The sequence below is a fragment of the Lissotriton vulgaris genome, chromosome 6 (genome assembly GCF_964263255.1).
Source record: "Lissotriton vulgaris chromosome 6, aLisVul1.2, whole genome shotgun sequence".
Classification (NCBI taxonomy): Eukaryota; Metazoa; Chordata; class Amphibia; order Caudata; family Salamandridae; genus Lissotriton; species Lissotriton vulgaris.
The window spans coordinates 1,272,605,205-1,272,624,877 of NC_141694.1; the positions used below are offsets into that span (position 1 = coordinate 1,272,605,205).

Below are 19,673 nucleotides of genomic sequence, written 5' to 3' on the forward strand. Positions count from 1 at the left end.
AGAGGCTGGTGGCTTTGAAGTGCAGCACACAGCTTCAAATGCCTGTGGGAGGGAGGCTGGTGGCTTTGATGTGCACGCACTTTTTGCCAATGCGCTTGCGCATTAAGCTTGCTTTTCCCGGGCAGTGCGTGGAATCGCCCGATAGTTAAACTCTGGATAAGCCCATATATTCTTGCAAGCTCAATGCGCAAGCGCATTGACAGGCGAGACCTAAAAAGGGGCAACCCTTGCCTTTATGACCAATGTGCCAATAGACACTATAAGTGCAGTGGGGCATCTCCACACACCTTCACCAAATATTACTGCATGGATATACAGATGAAAAAGGAAGCTCCGGTTGGGCAAAAAGGTACTTCAACACCTGTTCGCAAGGTCTTCCCCACTTTACTACAACCACCTTAAAAAGGGGGAAACCGCTACATAATCTAATGCATAGCATGTGAATTCAGAAAAGGATTTATGCTCCAAAATGAAATGGTTACGTACCAGTAGGAGTAGTTTTGCAGCTTGAAGTTTTTTCTGGATTCACATGTGCCCCACCCACCTCCCCTCAGAGGAGGAATGCAAACGGGTGAAAGAAAAGATCATGTAAATGGGAAACAAAGAACTAAAGACAAGAAAATTGAAAACCTACTCTATTTTACCAAGGCGAAAGGAAAAGGGAAAAAAGAATCAGAAGATGGCTACCACGCACAGGAACTTCAGGTGCGCCTTCTGGCGTTAAAAATGGGATGGACCTAGCACCAAATGGGGGCCGATGGCCCACAGAGTAAAAGAAATAGGAAACCGACAATTCCGGACACAACCACTAGATGGCGGAAAAATGCACCGTCTTTGAATCAAGAAAACTCTTCAAGCTGCAAAACTACTACTGGTAAGTAACCATTTTGTTTCTTGGTACTGAAGTTAAGTAACTTGTTCGTCTCGTCACATTTAATTGTTCCACATACTTATAACAAATATTGGCAGGCATGTTCGCCTGCAGAGGATATGTACATTCTCACATGTAGTCAGAAGGTATCCCGAACAAAGATTCTCGGCTGATACCAGACACCTGTTATCAGCTACTTAAATGCCTTCAACTCTCAAGATCTTGCTATCTTTTAAGTAATTTAATGTGTTTCCAGACCCAAGGTATACAATGTCCTGTAATTGTGCAAGTAGCAATGGTCTGTCCTGCTCTAATAGCAGAATTCAACAGACTTTCAGTGTGAGAGTTTGTACACTTGTAGTGCACATGTTTGACTAGTATTTCTTTTCCATAGATTGCTTGGGCTTTGAACAAAGGTGTGAAAATGTCATACAAGCAATTCTGGGATGCTGAATTGGGTGTTACCTACATACCTTGGGAGAAGGTGAAGTTGGATGACTTAAAAAGCTTTGCTGAAGGGGGCATGATTGATCAAGAGACTATAAATCCTGGTAAGAGGCTTTAATGGACTTTTACATTTCCTTACTACTCTTTGACCCCAAATGTGCAAGTCTGTGTTCTTTATGTTTAATGTACATTTTCCTCATGTTATATTGTATAATCTTCAACACAAAAAAGCTTTTAGTAGTAGACTTGGCAGCCTTACCTCTCTACCTCTTTTGGATTGACCTTACCTTGATCTGAAAACAACTTCCTAAAACCTTAATTTGAGAGCAGTACAAACATGTCTCATCAAAAAAATACATTTAGTTTTATTTTTGTTTGAAAACTCTGTAAACTGCGCACACCTCTCTATTTGCCAAGGTAGTTCACTCGCTGATGGTATTTTTCCGAAACCAGAAACCATTATACCAGTTACCAGTAAAACTAATCCTGCCTCCTAATCCTCCTGGACCTATCATCCGCCTTTGATACAGTCAAACATATCAGTCTCCTAGACTTACTTGAACACAGAATGTGTTTATCAGGTGCTGTCCTTAAGTGTCCACAATATTTCACTTTAAATTAAGTATAATAAGTTGTCCATCCAACAAAACGTGGACAAACAGACTTAATAATGAGGGTCTTATCATAGTTCCCTAGTGTTCGAGGCATGTGGGCCGCTGAATTCATATCTTGTGCATAGATGTTGAGTCGGGATGATTGCACATTGTTGTCCTGGAAGAGTCTTCGAAGTATCTCGAGATAGGTGTTAACTCAAGTTCGGAATCAATCAAAAACTTTCTTTTTGGTCAAAAGGCCTTTAGTTATCGTCGGTATTGTCTTGCGTTCAGTGCCCAGTTCTGTTCCAGCTCCAGCTACAATGCTGATGTTGAAATGCTCGATACTGAAGACGTCGTCGACAAGGTAGGAGACGACGATGGGGCCGTGAAAGACAGCTCAAGTGAGGAGCTGGTCCCAACCGTTGGTACGGGAAGCGAGACACTTAATAAGGCTCAGGTTGAGGGATCGCCACATGGACTTACCCAACATCTTTCAATGAGTTCTACAGCCTCGCCTCAAGGCCCGGCTTCGGACACTTCTAAGAAGCCGCAGGTTGACCGATCGAAACCGAAAGAGAAAGCATCGGTGTCTACGCAACGGAAAGCACTGGCGGCGAAACCAAAAGTACGCATTGCTATGGTCGGCTCGAAGTCCTCTGAACTATCGGCACCGACGAAGCATACAGGTGTCATCGACCCGGTGAGGTTTCTAAAGGTGTCGAGCCGAAGACTGGGACACCAAAAACACTGGTCAAGGGCGTCGACACGAAAAAATCGGCGCCGAGGGCCGTCGACACAGACGAAGGACTCGGAGCTCAAAAGGTTCTCGATCCTGCGCGTCAACCAGACAAGGCTAGAAGCGGTACAAACCTCAAGTCCACGCCTAGCGGTGGCTCGAAGGAACCCGTCGAATCGACCCAGCCGTCCGCCTCCTTCTCGAAGCAGGTGTCGGAATCGCTGAAGCGAATTAAGGAGAAGGCTTCCACTGTCGGACCTAAGGATACTCCGCCTACAAAGCCTACCAGTAACCTCAAAAAAACATCGGCGCCCATCCAGTTCACGCTTCCACCGAAGGTGGGACCTAAGGCCTTCGCCCCTAAGACGGCCGTCGAAGCGTCCAAAAAGGCGCCCACGGGCCGAAGCCCACAACTGCGGTGGTGGTCACAAAGCATCGACAGCCCCCGCTTGAAGAGCAGTCTGAACGATTCATCGACGCCTACACGGGTAGACTTTCGATTTACAAACGAAAGATCGCACCGGAACAGCCTATGGAGTCATATAAAATTCCATTAAAAAAGGATTCAACTAAATCACCCGCTCTCGTTGAACCTATATCACCACATGACCGAGAAGCTGATCCCATCTCACCAGCTTACTCGGATGTAGAGCCAGGGAAGGTGACGATGAGGAGTACAACTATCCTATCGACACTGATCCTGAAGATCACAATGAACCATGGGCAGATGCTGCTGACCCAGGAGATCCACACACTGCCCCAGACACTCAGGTGTATGCTGTTAAAACATCACCTACTGAGGACTCAGCGGTGTTTAATGCACTCATTGAGAGGGCTGCCAAAAATCATGATGTCCAGCTCCATGCTGACCCTATTGAAGTGGATTTTTTGTTTGACACCTATTCCGCCTCAGAAATAACTGTCAAGACTCTGCTAATGCTAAAGGGTGTCTTAAAACATGCTGGAGACATTTTTAAAGAGCCCACGAGGGCCAAGGTGATTCACCCCAGAATTGAGAAAAAGTACAAACCAGCGCCTGGGGACCCTACCTACATCAAGGGACAGTTGCCGTTGGACTCTCTGGTTGTTTCCAATGCCCGAAAGAGGGCGAACTCTCAAACAACGGGTGATGCTCCTCCCCCTGACAAAGAATCTAAAGTGTTAGAAGCATCAGGGAAAAGGGTGGCAGCTCAAGCGGCCAATATCTGGCGCATTTCCAACACTCAGGCACTCTTAGCCAGATATGACAGGCAGGGCCCATTACGATACACTTGAGACCCTGTTACAACACTTGCCAGATGAATATAAGGAAGCTGCAGAGATGCTCATACAGGAAGGGAAGCTTATATCAAATGCTTCTATCAAGTGTGCACTGGACGCAGCAGACACCGCGGCCAGGGCCGTTAACACAAGTGTGATGTTGCGGCGACATGCCTGGCTGAGAATCTCCGGCTTCAAGCCAGAGATACAGACCACCATACTGAATCAGCCGGTAAACCCTGATCACTTGTTTGGACCAGAGGTGGACACCACCTTGGAAAAAATCAAAAAGGACACAGACTGCAAAGTCTATTGGGGCTCTCCAGTCGCAACAGTTCAGGGGATGTTCTTTTCGTCGCTCAAACAAAAGAGGAGTTTCCAGAGGCCAAATGTCCCAGCAAACACAGTACAATAAAGGTGGCGCGCTGACCACCTACACCAAACAAGGTAGAGGTGGCTATCGTGGAAACAGCGCCAAGGGCAGAGGTCGTGGAAACAACAGCTCCCGATCCTCCGCCACTAACAAACAGTGACGCCTTGTCACTGCCCCCCGACCAATCAACACCTGTCGGGGGGAGACTACAACAGTTCCTGCCGGTCTGGAAAACCCTCACAACAGACAGGTGGGTCAGGAAACTTATCCAGTACGGTTATTGTCTGGAGTTAACATCCACTCCACCCAACATAGCCCCAAGACACCGTCCTATGTCCACAGAGCATTTGCACTTATTGCAGCAGGGGGTACTTGTCATGCTGCAAAAAGGAGCAATAGAGCTCGTGCCTGTGGAAGAAAGAGGTACAGGAGTGTACTCACTGTACTTCTTGAACCCAAAAAAGGACGGGTCCCTCAGACCCCTAAACCAGTACATTTTATCAGAACACTTTCACATGCTAACATTGCAGCAGGTTCTACCGTTGCTCAGTCAGGCAGATTTCCTCGTAACATTAGATCTGAAGGATTCATACTTTCATATTCCGCTACACCCGTCACACAGAAAATACCTTAGGTTCACCATTCAGAATCAGCATTACCAGTTCAAGGTCCTCCCTTTCGGAGCGACGACGGCACCCAGGGTGTTTACAAAGTGCCTGGCGACAGTGGCTGCACACCTACGGCGACAGAACGTTCACGTTTACCCTTATCTGGACTGGCTTATCCAAGCTAAGTCAGCCCAGCAGTGTGCCGCCCACATGTCCCACACCATTCACCTTCTTCACGATCTGGGATTCTGACTGAATTATCCAAGTCCCACCTACAACCTGCCCACGTACAGCAGTATCTGGGCGCGACAATAGACACTCTGGCAGCCAAAGCACAGCCAAATTCAGTGAGGATCAACAGCATCCAGTTGCTGATACAAAAATTCAGACCACAACACTCTTCCGGCACGAGTGTTCATGCAGTTGATAGGCATGATGGCCACCTGCATCTTCATAGACCCGCACGCGAGACTACATATGCGTCCGCTTCAGGAGTGCTTAGCACGTCAGTGGAATCAGGCTCACAGGCAGTTGAAAGACCTAGTGTTGGTGACCGGTCGTGCATACAACTCTTTGCATTGGTGGAATCCACAAAACCTTTGCAAGGGCCGACCGTTCCAGGAGCCTGTGCCACAGATTATTCTGAAAACGGACGCATCTCTCCAGGGATGGGGAGCTCATGTACTCCATTACACAGTACAGGGACTAAGGACAACGCAGCAGAAGAAGATGCACATCAACCTTCTTGAACTGATGGCTATCTTCATGGCGATGAAGGCATTCAAAATACATCAGTGCAACAAAGTCGTGTTGATCCGGACGGACAACATGACGGCCATGTACTACATTCAGAAGCAGGGAGGTACACACTCTCCACAGTTGTCTCATCTGGCTCAGAGCATGTGGAAGTGGGCCATTCAGAGGAATATCTTCCTCATGGCGGAACACCTCCCAGGCAAGGACAATCAGATGGCGGACCTGCTCAGCAGATACAGCCACCAAATGCACGAGTGGGAGATACACCCATCAGTACTCCACCCGTACTTCCAGCAGTGGGGTCATCCAGAGATAGACCTATTCGCCACAAAGGAGAATGCAAAATGCCAAAGCTTCGCCGCCAGGTTCCCACACCCACAGTCGCAAGGCAATGCGATCTGGATGAACTGGTCAGGCAGATTTGCGTACGCTTTTCCCCCAGCACCTCTAATACCGCTGGTGGCACGCAAGCTGAGGCAACACTCGATGACACTCATCCTGGTTGCTCCGACGTGGGCACGCCAACCATGGTACACCACGTTTCTAGAACTATCCGTGGTACCGCATCAAAGGCTGCACCTCACACCCATGCTTTTGACGCAGAGCCATGGCGACATTCAGCATCCAGATCCGCAACAGCTCAACCTGGCGATCTGGCTCCTGACGTCTTAAAATTTGGCTACCTCAACTTGCCTCCCGACTGTATAGATATCATAAGAGGCAAGAAAGCCCACCACCAGAGCATGTTATGCGGCAAAATGGAAGCCGTTTGTCATTTATTGTGTTGACCACAACATCAACCCGCTAGACCCATCTACTCAAAACATAATTTGTTATCTGTTGCATCTATACAAATGCAATCTGGCCTATGCTTCCATTCGTATACATTTGTCCGCAATGGCAGCTTATCTACAAAACAGGCAGCACCTCTCACTCTTCAGAGTGCCTGCCATTAAAGCTTTTCTGGAGGGACTCAAACGAGTTATTCCTCCCCGGACCCCACCAGCTCCTGAATGGAACCTAAATGTGGTCCTCACCAGGCTGATGGGTCCACCTTTTGAGCTTCTACACTCATGCGAGATTCAGTTCTTGACGTGGAAAGTGGCTTTCCTGATAGCAATCACATCGCTGCGACGCGTTAGTGAACTCCAGGCACTAACTATCCAAGAGCCATTCATCCAGATTCACTCAAACAGGGTGGTACTACGCACTAACCCCAAGTTTCTTCCTAAAGTGGTTTCACAGTTCCATATCAATCAGACTATAGAACTGCCTGTGTTCTTCCAAAATCCAGAGTCAGTGGCGGAGTGAATGCTCCACATACTAGACGTCAAAAGGGCTCTAATGTACTACATTGATAGGACAAAAGATTTTCGGAAAACAAAACAACTGTTTGTTGCCTTTTCGCCACAACACAAAGGCAACCCCATTTCCAAAGCAGGTATAGCCAGGTGGATCGTTAAGTGTGTGAGAAGGTGGCCTGATATGCAGTGCTCACTATTCTAGTGAACACTATGTATCAGTCCAGCAACCCTTATTGATGATTGGTTGTAAGTCAACCTTATAGACCAGCTATCCTAGTAGCATGGATACGAGCAGTCTAAGGCTAAAGACTCGAGAGGGCGTGTTAAGCCAGCTGTTTACCACACATATACCCCTTGAATACCCAGTGAAAGGACACCACACAAGTGTTATGAAAATAAACAGTTATTTATTAAAGATCACAACAGCCCTGTACTCTTTATGAGGACAGGGTACTAAGCACAAACCAAAACTCTTACAAAAATACTTAAGTTAGCACAGTATATACAAATGCCCGAGGGGCACGGAAAACCATATACTCTGAAAGTGGAATGCGAAATTCCTAGCAGGTAAGTACAGTACTAATAGCTTTTGGAATCGCTAGGACTTGACTAGGGAATCGTTAGATTACGTCTAGGAGGCCTAGGGGACTCGGGTGCAGTGTGTGCACTCTCACGCGAGATGCGGGACAAAAGTCTATGGTAGCTAGGAATTAGAAAGTTAGTGTTCTCGGGCGAACCCGACCTGGTAGGGAGAAAACGAAAGTAGATTCTGACCCTTGGATAGTGAGGCTATGCTGGGGCACCGAAATGCCGAAGTTACCTAGCCCAGGGGCTGCAGCTGCATAGGTCTGAAAAGACGTCGGGAATCCTCGTAGACGGACCAGGAGCCGGAAGAAAAGATGCTGGCCGGTGACCAGTGAAGAAAGTTCAGTCGGATCCAAGCCTGGATCTTGAAGATAGATGACACCTGAAAGCAGAGGGGACCAAGTTCGAGACTACTAGCCAGTAGTCAGTGGGCACCAGGAGGGCACCGGATGGTAGCCACCTCGACTAGGTGAGTGGGTGACGCTTGACTCGAAGATCTCACGGACCAGGAGGCGTTGTCGGCGACCAGGATGGAGGATCGAGCTGTCCCACGAAGATAGAAGCTGTCGGCGTCGCTGGACCCAGGATTGGGCAACAAAGCCTTGGCAAATTCAAGCCCACGCGGTGGACCTAAAATGGCGTCTGGAGTGGACCAGGAGGGTCCGGGGTGCCTCTCTTGAACAAGGAAGCAAGGGCCAGCCTGGAGCAACCAGACCAGCAGAAGAGTTGTCGTCGGGCGTCGTTCAGAAGGCCACAAGCCAGCCGGCTAGTAGCCAAACAACGCGGTGCACAGCGAACAGCAGAAGGGCCCCACGCCGATCGTGGAGATGCAGGGAGGCTGATCTTGGGTGCTGGAGCTGCGCAGGGTTGGGGCTTCTCGGACCCCAAAGCACTCACCAGTGGAAGACTCGGTGGGCTTGCAATAAAGATGTCGTGCAGTCTTGGCGATCGTCGGTCCCTTGAGGTCTCGTCGCACTCACGGTTCTCAGCTTGGCTGTAGAGGTGAGTAGAGGTCAGAGGTGCCAGGGAAGCCGGGTCTCGTCGAGCTGGGTCGTCGGATTCGTGATGAAGGACTTGCAGCAGACCGCAGTGTTCCTTAGGATGGTGCCTGCGGATGCAGGGTGACTACTCCTTAGCCACAAGGGAGAATCTTGAAGAAGAAATCGTGAAGTCCTTTCGAAGAAAGTGGTATCTTGATTCCAAAGATGATCTAATTTTAACAGGGGGCCCGCTCCCATCTTTATACTAAAAAAGGGGGCTGACCCGGTGACTAGGTCCTGCCTATGGGTGGGACTAGGTGGGGGGTGGTTACACCCCTCAGCCATGCCGGACTTCCCCAGGCCAGGGGCTGGTGTGCCCCTGGAACTGGTTCAGACCGGCCTATGCGTAGTGAGCACCGGGGTGCCACTCAGCAGTCACCTTCCTGTAAAGCCCTGCCTACCCAGGATACACAAAACCATGTCTGGGACGGTGCTAGCACCGCCCCTGACAGGAAACCCTTTGTCCAGGCTCCCCTCGCTGGAAGGACTCCCAGCTGCAGGGGGTCAGACTCGTGTCTGTGGTGGCAGCATCCATTTTGTGGAGCTGAGGCTTCAGTTAACTTTAACCGGGGTTCACAGTTACATACATGTCGTGTCCCTCTAGAAGGGTGGAATGCTAACCCCGTCGCCAGAATTGGCGAGGGGTTAGTATTCCAATTCGTATGACACCTTACTCGACATGTTTTGATAAAGCAATACCAAAGATAGCATTTAACCGCGAGGATTATAATGCACTTAAGAGTATATGGTATGCGATATCATGGAACAGCTATTAGGACTTGATTCCGCAAGCTGTAGACAGGCTCAGCTCATGCCAGAGCACCATCTCACACGATTCCAAGCACTCTGCCTTCAGGATTGTCAAGGCCTGCCATAGGAGTGACTGATAGGAATCTGTGTGTCCATTTTAGGGTTAGGTATAGGTATACTACACCTACAGCAAAGGGTGATTACACGACTTTGCCCCAGCTGTCATGCAGCCAGTTGTGTCAAATTTAGGAGGCCAGCCAGGGGTGGCATAATACATGCTGCAGCCCCTGGTAGCCCTGGGTACACCTATGCCCTGAGTTACAGGGTCTGATAAGGTGGCCCAGTACCAATTGGTAGATGCACCTAGGGTACATGAAGTAATTTAGAAAGAGAACAGCCAGGCTGTGGGTCTGATTGGCAGGCCCACAGCCAGAGAAAGTCGTAAACCAGTGAAACAAAAGCAAAAAATCTGGGTGATCATAGGATTGCAGACCCTACTCTCCTACATGACCCCCCCCCCAAACTTTGGGACAATAAGCTAACCTTGACCAGGTGAGTCTTCTTGTTCTAAGTGGAAATATCTGGAGAGCCCATCGGCATTGCCATGATCAGTACCAGGTCTATGTTCCACTGTAAAGTCCATCCCCTGTAGGGAAATGGACCACCTAAGCAGTTTGGGGTTTTCACCCTTCATCTGATTTAGCCACAAGAGGGGCTTATGGTCGGTCTGAATCTTGAAGTGAGTGCCAAACAAGTATGGCCTCAGCTTCTTCAGGGCCCAAACCACAGCAAAGGCCTCCCTCTCAATAGCTGACCAATTCTTCTCTCTGGGGGTCAGCCTTCTGCTTATAAAAGCAATGGGCTGATCCTGACCATCAAAATTCAGTTGAGAAAGAACAGCTCCCACACCCAACTCAGAAGCATCTGTTTGGACAATGAATGGTTTGGAGTAGTCTGGACTCTTAAGGATAGGTGCTGTGCACATGGCCTGCTTTAGGTCATCGAATGCTTTTTGACAGCCTGCTGTCCACTGAACCTTTTTTGGCATTTTCTTACTTGTCAGTTCATTTAATGGTGTCACAATGGAACCATAGTTCCTGACAAATTTTCTGTAGTATCCAGTCAGGCCCAAGAAAGCTCGAACCTGAGTCTGGGTGGTTGGAGGAGCCCAGTCCCTGATTGACTGTATTTTGCTCTCCAGTGGCTGAACCTGGCCTCCACCTACAAGGTGGCCCAGGTATACAACCTGTGTCTGCCCTATCTGGCACTTGGTGGCCTTGATAGTGAGGCCTGCTGCTTGCAGAGCCTCTAACACTTTCCTCAGGTGGACCAGGTGATCCTCCCAGGTGGAGCTAAAGACAGCAATATCATCTAGATATGCTGCACAGAAGTCATCCAGCCCAGTAAGGACTTGATTCACCAACCTTTGGAAGGTGGCAGGTGCATTTTTCAGACCAAAGGGCATTACCACAAATTGATAATGCCCACCAGGGGTTGAAAATGCTGTTTTGGGTTTGGCATCCTCAGCTAACCTGATTTGCCAATACCCAGCTGTTAAGTCAAATGTACTTAAGTAGTTGGCAGAAGCCAATCTATCTATAAGTTCATCTGCCCTTGGTATTGGATGGGCATCAGTCTTAGTGACTGCATTGAGACCCCTGTAGTCTACGCAAAACCTCATCTCTCTCTTACCATCTTGGGTGTGAGGTTTTGGCACTAGAACTACTGGACTAGCCCAAGGGCTATCTGAGGGTTCAATGACTCCCAATTCCAACATTTTCTGCACTTCAGTTTTTATGCAGTCTCTAACATGATCAGGCTGCCTGTAGATTTTACTCTTGACTGGCAGGCTGTCACCAGTGTCAACCTCATGGGTACACCAATTGGTCTGACTGGGTGTCAGAGAGAACATATGTCTGAAAGACTGAAGAACCTGTTTACAGTCTTTCTGCTGATGTTCAGAGAGGCTGCCACAAAAGACAACACCATCTACTGACCCATCATCAGGATTCTGAGTGAGCAGGTCTGGGAGAGGGTCACTCTCTTCCTCCTGTCCCTCATCTATGGCCATGAGCAAGCTCATGTCCTTCCTGTCGACATATGCTTTGAGCCTGTTGACATGGAGTACCCTATGGGGACTCCTGGGAGTTCCAAGGTCCACCAGGTAGGTGACCTCTCCCTTTTGCTCAAGGATTGTGTGGGGCCCAGACCATTTGTCTTTGAGTGCTGCTGGGGCCACTGGCTCCAGCACCCACACCTTCTGTCCAGGCTGATAAACAGTCAGGACAGCCTTTTGGTCATGCCAAGCTTTTTGAAGTTCTTGACTGGCCTTAAGGTTTTCTGATGCCTTCTCCATATACTCAGCCATCCTGGAGCGGAGACCAAGTACATAGTCCATTATGTTGGTTGCAGGCTTTTTGAGAGGTCTCTCCCATCCTTCCTTCACCAAACACAAGGGGCCTCTCACAGGATGCCCATACAAAAGTTCAAAAGGGCTGTAGCCAACCCCCTTTTGTGGGACCTCTCTGTAAGCAAACAGAAGGCAGGGCATCAGGACATCCCATCTACGCCTGAGTGTTTCAGGTAGTCCATGAATCATCCCTTTTAGGGTCCTGTTGAACCTTTCAACAAGCCCATTGCATTGTGGGTGATAGGGTGTAGTGAATTTGTAATTGACACCACACTCCTTCCACATAGCAGTTAAATAGCTTGACATGAAGTTTGCACCTCTGTCAGAGACAACCTCCTTAGGGAAGCCCACTCTGGAGAACACTCCAACTAGGGCCCTTGCCACCACAGGGGCTGTGGTGGTCCTAAGTGGAATAGCTTCAGGATACCTGGTGGCATGATCCACTACCACCAGTATAAACTTGTGCCCTGATGCTGTCTGGGGTTCCATTGGACCAACAATGTCAATCCCCACTCTTTCAAAGGGCACCCCCACCACAGGCATTGGTATAAGGGGGGCCTTTGTTGTGCCACCTGACTTACCACTGGCTTGGCAAGTGACACAGGAGCGACAAAACTCCTTGGTATCCTCATTCATGTGAGGCCAGTGAAAGTGTGAGACAAGCCTGTCCCAAGTCTTTGTCTGGCCTAAGTGTCCTGCTAAGGGAATCTCATGGGCCAAGGTAAGTAGGAAACCTCTCTGAGACAAGGGTACAACCAGCCTCCTGGTCATGCCAGGCTTGGGGTCTCTTGACTCAGTGTACAGGAGTCCATCTTCCCAGTATACCTTGTGGGTACCTGTGGCGTTCCCAGCAGCCTCAGCAGCAGCCTGCTGTCTGAGGGGTTCAAGAGAAGGGCAGCCTAACTGGTCCTTCCCCAGGTCTTCCCTTGAGGGTCCCCCTGACCCCAAGAATTCAACTTGATCAAGTTCAAACTCTCTAGGCTCAGTTTCCCTCAATTCCTGCAGGTCAGCCTCCTCTGAGACTTGATCCACAACCTGGGGCAAGGGGGAAGGCACAGCCTTAACCCTACTGCTCTTTTTCTTGGAAGGTGTCTGGTCCATTGTTCCAGGATCCAGCACCTGTTCAGTGGGGCATCTTCTGGCCTGTGACCTAGTCACAGCAAACACATGTGCTGGCAAACCTAACATTTCCAGATGAGTCCTCTGCTCCACTTCTGACCATTGTGATGACTCCAAATCATTGCCCAACAAACAATCCACTGGGAGGTCTGAACTAACTACAACCTTCTTGTGGCCAGTTACCCCTCCCCAGGAGAAAGCTACAATTGCCATACTATGATTGGTAGTGACATTGCTTGCATTGGTCACCAGGAATTCTGTACCTGGCATGATCTGTCCAGGGTCCACAAAGCTAGGTGTCACCATTGTGACACTGGCACAAGTGTCCCTATAGGCCTGAGCCATTTTTCCATTAATAAAAGGTGTCTGTCTGTATTTGCCCAAAGTATTGGGACTTATGTCAGGGGACATATCCATATCCCCTGTACTGACAAGGACAGCCTGAGTGAGGGTGCCAACTAAGTTGTCACTCCCCTCAGAACCCAGGGTTAACCCTACTAAACCCTTGGGAGGTGCACTACCACTGCTGGCTGTACTAGGGGGCACAGGTGCCTTAGGGGCTGCAGTGGCAGGAGTCTGCCCTCCTCCTTTCTTGGTGCACTCACTAAACCAGTGAGTTTTACTTTTGCAGTATTGGCACCACCTTTTAGATTGGCCTTCTTTCTTCTTTTGGGGAGCCTGACCCCCACCCTCTTTGGGTTGTTGGGGACCTGTCGAAGACTTCTGGTCATTTTGTTCCCCTTTCGACTCCTTACCCTTCTGGTCTGCTTTCTTCTGACCACCTTGATTCTGGCCCTGGTTCTGTTTAACTCTTGTTCTAACCCATCTGTCTGCCTTCTTTCCCAATTCTTGGGGAGAGGTCAGATCTGAGTCAACAAGATGCTGATGCAACAACTGGTTCTGACAATTGTTTAAAATTTGCTCTCTCATCATCAAATTGTACAATCCTTTATAATCAGTAACCTTACTGCCCAGCAACCAGCCCTCAAAAGCCTTAGTGGCACAATCTACAAAGTCAGCCCAATCTTGAGACTGAGTTTTCTGGGTATCCCTGAACAGCACCCTGTACTGCTCAGTGGTTAGGCCAAACCCATCAACCAGTGCATTTTTCAAGACTTGGTAATCATTAGCATCCTCCACCCTTGTGGTGAGGAGCTTGTCTCTTCCTTTACCCTCAAAGGAGAGCCACAAGATAGCTGCCCACTGACTTGGGGGAACACCTTGCACAGTGCAGGCCCTCTCCAAAGCAGTAATCCATTTGTGGATGTCATCCCCTTGTTTAAAGGGGGGCACTATCTTACCAAGGTGTTTTGTATCAAAACTCCTTTCCCTATTGCTAGGTACAATGCTGCCACCAGTGGGGACTGTCCCACTCAATTGTTGCTCTCTAGCAAAGGCAAGCCTCTCTTTGGCCAGGGCAAGTTCTTCCCTTTCAATCCTCAGATTGGCTGCCTTTTCCTTAGCTTCATACATTCTCCTCTGGGGAGATGTCATTCCCCTTTGAGAGGAACGTTGAGAGCCATTGGTATGAAGGGATCTGATAGAGCCTCTTGATAGAGATCTATCTCGTCCATTCCCAATGTTAAGCTGACCTGAGAGTGGCCCCAAGGGTCCCCTAGTGCCCATCTCATGTCTGCTTAAGTTGGACCTGGTTAGTCTGCTGACTTCTACCTGTTCCTTTTCTGCCTCATCCCCTGATACCAAATCATCATCCTCATCATCAGCATCATCTGCTGCCTGAAGAGGATGGTCCTGGGCATCAAAGGGACCCTGTAAGGAGGGCATGTTGCCATCTGAATTAGAAGGGTCTGGGTTACCAGCCCTCCTTGCATCATGAGTCTCTAAGAGACCAATCAGAAAGGCAGTTGTGGGGTTAGACCCCTGCTTAATCTTCCTAGAGGTACACACTTGTCGTAACTCATGGAAGCTAAGCGCAGTATATCTTGAAGAGATGACCTGTGGAGGGTCAACTGACACAAGGGGAACCTCAGTGTTTCCTCCTTTGTCCGACATACTGTTTCTAGTGTGGTGTAAGTGATGCACCTACCTACACTATGTGTTTACCTACTGATCCCTTGCTAAGAGTTGCAGCCAAGGTGTGCTAAGCCTTGAGGAGCTACAACAGCTGGTTCAGTAGAACTCAGAGTATTCTAAGCTTTAGTTATGTGTACCTAACAGTACTTATGTGATCTTTCAACAAGATATTCTTAGGATACGTGTGGTAAAACAACAGCAAGCTCAAATCCCAACCGCTGCTCACCAATGTGAGAAGGTGGCCTGATATGCAGTGCTCACTATTCTAGTGAACACTATGTATCAGTCCAGCAACCCTTATTGATGATTGGTTGTAAGTCAACCTTATAGACCAGCTATCCTAGTAGCATGGATACGAGCAGTCTAAGGCTAAAGACTCGAGAGGGCGTGTTAAGCCAGCTGTTTACCACACATATACCCCTTGAATACCCAGTGAAAGGACACCACACAAGTGTTATGAAAATAAACAGTTATTTATTAAAGATCACAACAGCCCTGTACTCTTTATGAGGACAGGGTACTAAGCACAAACCAAAACTCTTACAAAAATACTTAAGTTAGCACAGTATATACAAATGCCCGAGGGGCACGGAAAACCATATACTCTGAAAGTGGAATGCGAAATTCCTAGCAGGTAAGTACAGTACTAATAGCTTTTGGAATCGCTAGGACTTGACTAGGGAATCGTTAGATTACGTCTAGGAGGCCTAGGGGACTCGGGTGCAGTGTGTGCACTCTCACGCGAGATGCGGGACAAAAGTCTATGGTAGCTAGGAATTAGAAAGTTAGTGTTCTCGGGCGAACCCGACCTGGTAGGGAGAAAACGAAAGTAGATTCTGACCCTTGGATAGTGAGGCTATGCTGGGGCACCGAAATGCCGAAGTTACCTAGCCCAGGGGCTGCAGCTGCATAGGTCTGAAAAGACGTCGGGAATCCTCGTAGACGGACCAGGAGCCGGAAGAAAAGATGCTGGCCGGTGACCAGTGAAGAAAGTTCAGTCGGATCCAAGCCTGGATCTTGAAGATAGATGACACCTGAAAGCAGAGGGGACCAAGTTCGAGACTACTAGCCAGTAGTCAGTGGGCACCAGGAGGGCACCGGATGGTAGCCACCTCGACTAGGTGAGTGGGTGACGCTTGACTCGAAGATCTCACGGACCAGGAGGCGTTGTCGGCGACCAGGATGGAGGATCGAGCTGTCCCACGAAGATAGAAGCTGTCGGCGTCGCTGGACCCAGGATTGGGCAACAAAGCCTTGGCAAATTCAAGCCCACGCGGTGGACCTAAAATGGCGTCTGGAGTGGACCAGGAGGGTCCGGGGTGCCTCTCTTGAACAAGGAAGCAAGGGCCAGCCTGGAGCAACCAGACCAGCAGAAGAGTTGTCGTCGGGCGTCGTTCAGAAGGCCACAAGCCAGCCGGCTAGTAGCCAAACAACGCGGTGCACAGCGAACAGCAGAAGGGCCCCACGCCGATCGTGGAGATGCAGGGAGGCTGATCTTGGGTGCTGGAGCTGCGCAGGGTTGGGGCTTCTCGGACCCCAAAGCACTCACCAGTGGAAGACTCGGTGGGCTTGCAATAAAGATGTCGTGCAGTCTTGGCGATCGTCGGTCCCTTGAGGTCTCGTCGCACTCACGGTTCTCAGCTTGGCTGTAGAGGTGAGTAGAGGTCAGAGGTGCCAGGGAAGCCGGGTCTCGTCGAGCTGGGTCGTCGGATTCGTGATGAAGGACTTGCAGCAGACCGCAGTGTTCCTTAGGATGGTGCCTGCGGATGCAGGGTGACTACTCCTTAGCCACAAGGGAGAATCTTGAAGAAGAAATCGTGAAGTCCTTTCGAAGAAAGTGGTATCTTGATTCCAAAGATGATCTAATTTTAACAGGGGGCCCGCTCCCATCTTTATACTAAAAAAGGGGGCTGACCCGGTGACTAGGTCCTGCCTATGGGTGGGACTAGGTGGGGGGTGGTTACACCCCTCAGCCATGCCGGACTTCCCCAGGCCAGGGGCTGGTGTGCCCCTGGAACTGGTTCAGACCGGCCTATGCGTAGTGAGCACCGGGGTGCCACTCAGCAGTCACCTTCCTGTAAAGCCCTGCCTACCCAGGATACACAAAACCATGTCTGGGACGGTGCTAGCACCGCCCCTGACAGGAAACCCTTTGTCCAGGCTCCCCTCGCTGGAAGGACTCCCAGCTGCAGGGGGTCAGACTCGTGTCTGTGGTGGCAGCATCCATTTTGTGGAGCTGAGGCTTCAGTTAACTTTAACCGGGGTTCACAGTTACATACATGTCGTGTCCCTCTAGAAGGGTGGAATGCTAACCCCGTCGCCAGAATTGGCGAGGGGTTAGTATTCCAATTCGTATGACACCTTACTCGACATGTTTTGATAAAGCAATACCAAAGATAGCATTTAACCGCGAGGATTATAATGCACTTAAGAGTATATGGTATGCGATATCATGGAACAGCTATTAGGACTTGATTCCGCAAGCTGTAGACAGGCTCAGCTCATGCCAGAGCACCATCTCACACGATTCCAAGCACTCTGCCTTCAGGATTGTCAAGGCCTGCCATAGGAGTGACTGATAGGAATCTGTGTGTCCATTTTAGGGTTAGGTATAGGTATACTACACCTACAGCAAAGGGTGATTACACGACTTTGCCCCAGCTGTCATGCAGCCAGTTGTGTCAAATTTAGGAGGCCAGCCAGGGGTGGCATAATACATGCTGCAGCCCCTGGTAGCCCTGGGTACACCTATGCCCTGAGTTACAGGGTCTGATAAGGTGGCCCAGTACCAATTGGTAGATGCACCTAGGGTACATGAAGTAATTTAGAAAGAGAACAGCCAGGCTGTGGGTCTGATTGGCAGGCCCACAGCCAGAGAAAGTCGTAAACCAGTGAAACAAAAGCAAAAAATCTGGGTGATCATAGGATTGCAGACCCTACTCTCCTACAAAGTGCATTCAGATTTGCTATCAAAAAGCCAAGCCCACATTAACAATTCCCCAAGGGGCCCACTCCACACGAAAGTTGGGGGCCTCCATGGCTTTCCTTGGAAATATTCCTTTAGAAGACTTATGTAGAGCAGCCACATGGTCTACCACACACACATTTACAAAACACTACTGTGTAGACGTGCACTCCAAACAGCAGGCAGCTGTAGGGCAGGCTGTTCTAAAGACACTTTTTCAAACTGCTGCAGCTGGCACAGGCGGTCGCCGCTAATGGAGGGACTGCTATGTATTCTATGCACAAGATATGAATTCAGCAGCCCACATGCCTCAAACCGAATATGCTACTTACCAGTATGCATCTGTTCTTGGCATGTAGGGATGCTGACATTCATATCGCCCGCCCTCCTCCCCGGCGCCTGTAGCGGCTGCAGCACTTGCAATTACTCTTAGCATGGTCATCACTCACGGTGTTACACTCCATCTTGCCACAATGGCGAAAAACAATCTGAGGATGGAGTCGATGCCCATGCGCACTGTAGTCCAGGGGAGGAGCCACCTATCTCGAGATACTTCGAAGACTCTTCCAGGACAACAATGTGCAATCATCCAGACCCAACACTAGGCGGCGATCTATGCACAAGATATGAATGTCAGCATCCCTACATGCCAAGAACAGATGCATACTGGTAATTAGCATATTCGACTTGACTGACTATTGGCAACATGACTGTGAGAAGGTGGCCTGATATGCAGTGCTCACTATTCTAGTGAACACTATGTATCAGTCCAGCAACCCTTATTGATGATTGGTTGTAAGTCAACCTTATAGACCAGCTATCCTAGTAGCGTGGATACGAGCAGTCTAAGGCTAAAGACTCGAGAGGGCGTGTTAAGCCAGCTGTTTACCACACATATACCCCTTGAATACCAAGTGAAAGGACACCACACAAGTGTTATGAAAATAAACAGGATATTTATTAAGAATCACAACAGCCCTGTACTCTTTATGAGGACAGGGTACTAATCACAAACCAAAACTCTTACAAAAATACTTAAGTTAGCACAGTATATACAAATGCCCGAGGGGCACGGAAAACCATATACTCTGAAAGTGGAATGCGAAATTACTAGCAGGTAAGTACAGTACTAATAGCCTTTGGAATCGCTAGGACTTGACTATAGAATCGTTAGATTACTTCTAGGAGACCCAGGGGTCTCGGGTGCAGAGTGTGCACTCTCACGCGTGATGCGGGACAAAGTCTATGGTAGCTAGGAATTGCAAAGTTAGTGTTCTCGGGCGAACCCGACCTGGTAGGAGGAAAACGAAAGTGGATTCTGACCCTTGGATAGTGAGGCTATGCTGGGGCACCGAAATGCCGAAGTTACCTAGCCCAGGTGCTGCAGCTGCATAGGACTCAAAGGACGTCGGGAATCCTCGTTGACGGACCAGGAGCCTGGAAGAAAGAAGTTGCTGGCAGGCGACCAGTGAAGAAAGTTCGGTGGATCCAAGCCTGGATCGATGGAAGATGACACCTGAAAGCAGAGAGGACCAAGTTCGAGACTACTAGCCAGTAGTCAGTGGGCACCAGGAGGGCACCGGATGGTAGCCACCTCAACTAGGTGAGTGGGTGACGCTGTGCTCGGAGATCTCACGGACCAGGAGGCGTTGTCGGCGACCAGGATGGAGGAGCGAGCTGTCCCACGAAGATTGAAGCTGTCGGCGTCGCTGGACCCAGGATTGGGCAACAAAGCCTTGGCAAATTCAAGCCCACGCGGTGTACCTAAAATGGCGTCTGGAGTGGACCAGGAGGGTCCGGGGTGCCTCTCTTGAAGAAG

The 19,673-nt window shown here is 49.4% G+C and overlaps 1 protein-coding gene across 1 annotated transcript in view; it reads left to right on the forward strand.

Annotated features, from left to right (window-relative positions):
• Positions 1-19,673, forward strand: part of SCAF8 (SR-related CTD associated factor 8) — a 948,526-nt gene that overhangs the window by 683,226 nt on the left and 245,627 nt on the right. Inside the window, exon 16 of the mRNA XM_086927396.1 lies at positions 1,266-1,422. Coding sequence (XP_086783522.1) covers positions 1,266-1,422 — 157 coding nt within the window. The remainder of the gene's footprint in view (positions 1-1,265; positions 1,423-19,673) is intronic.